Source organism: Eimeria tenella, genomic scaffold (genome assembly GCF_000499545.2).
Source record: "Eimeria tenella Houghton genomic scaffold, Eth_scaff3601, whole genome shotgun sequence".
NCBI classification, from domain to species: domain Eukaryota; phylum Apicomplexa; class Conoidasida; order Eucoccidiorida; family Eimeriidae; genus Eimeria; species Eimeria tenella.
The window spans coordinates 311-1,703 of NW_013543264.1; the positions used below are offsets into that span (position 1 = coordinate 311).

General features: G+C 49.0%; 1 protein-coding gene across 1 annotated transcript; it reads right to left on the reverse strand.

Moving 5' to 3' along the window:
- Positions 1–934: 934 nt before the first annotated feature.
- On the reverse strand, positions 935–1,030 carry ETH_00035755 (uncharacterized protein; the record flags this gene model as incomplete). The annotated part of the gene is made up of 1 exon (XM_013376518.1): positions 935–1,030. A coding segment is annotated over one exon (96 nt), but the record flags the coding sequence as incomplete, so codon positions are not given.
- Between the last annotated feature and the right edge of the window lie 363 nt (positions 1,031–1,393).

Genomic DNA, 1,393 nt, shown 5'->3' on the forward strand with positions numbered 1-1,393 from the left:
CTGCTGCTTCTGCTGCTGCTCCTGCTGCTGCTACTGCTGCTGCTAGTGCTGCTGCCACTACTGCTGCTGTTGCTTCTAGTGCTGCTGCTACTACTGGTGCTGCTGCTGAAGAGCAGCACGGCGTCATCCCCATTTGCATGCAGCGCTGGCTACGTGTACTACAAAGTGAATAAATAAGTAAATAAATAAATAAATAAATAAATACCAACGCAACTAAATTAAATGATTTATTTTCACTTTTTGAAAAGCGAAAAGAACTTGTTGAAGTTGCTGCTGCGCAGCAGCTGGAAGCAGCAGCTTTTCTTGGTAATGCTAAGTTGGGATTTGTTGAATAATAAATTTGAGTTTGGAAAATAAATAAATCCGAATTGTTTCCACTTCAACAGCTTCCCGGATGCAGCACTCGGAGTCCCCCCCAGCAGCAGCAGCAGCAGCAGCAGCAGCAGCAGCAGCAGCGGGGCTGCAGGGGCGTGTGGGCGTTGGATTTTTTGGGTTTTTTCGCAGCAAATGCGCAAACAACTCTGAAACCAGCTGGAATAAGGAGAATTAAAGATGATTTTTGTTTATTTTTGTTTATTTTTGTTTGTTTTTGCTTATTTTAAACGAATATTTCATCTTCCGTACTTCTGAAACTCCCACTCCGCGTTGTCCAGCGGACACACTTGGCGGGTCTTCAGCCACCTGGATATACAGTGGAAGTGGAAGGCGTGGTTGCAGACACCCCAGGCCACAGTGCACTCTTCGTTGCTGCTGCCTCCCTGCAGTTCAAATGCATCAATTTGAAGGATTAAAATCAATTAAATTCATTTAATTTGATGCAATTCTTCCACTTAATTTGTTTTCCTTTATTTGTGCCGCTTTTTGCACGCAATTCCGTGCAAGTTCCGCCAAGATACGCTCCGTTTCGATGCTGCTGCTGCTGCTGCTGCTGCTGCTACTCTGTCTGCTGCTGTTCTGTCTGCTGCTGCTGCGGCTGCTGTTCTGCCTGATGCTGCTGCTGCTGCTGTTCTGTCTGCTGCTGCTGCTGCTGCTGCATGCCTCCACGCGCTCACGCTCCGCGGCTAGGGTTTAGCTAGGGTTTAGGGTTTAGGGCTGCTGCACTGCTGCGTGTTTGCTGCTGCTGCCTGTCTAGGGTTTAGAGTCTACGAACTAGGGTTTTGCACCCCGCGCGAACAGAGCTTTTCCCCCCTAGCTGCCGCTGCCGCCTCTCCACGCCTAGGGTTTGGGGACTAGGGCCTAGGGTTTAGGGTTTAGGGTTTAGGGTTTAGGGTTTAGGGTTTGTCACCTGGTTGGCCTGGCACTCTATGCACAAGTCCATTATGTGGTTTCTGCAAATTGCGCAATTGTCCACCACAATGTCCCAGGCCCAGAGGGCCACAGCGCTCCACTTCTT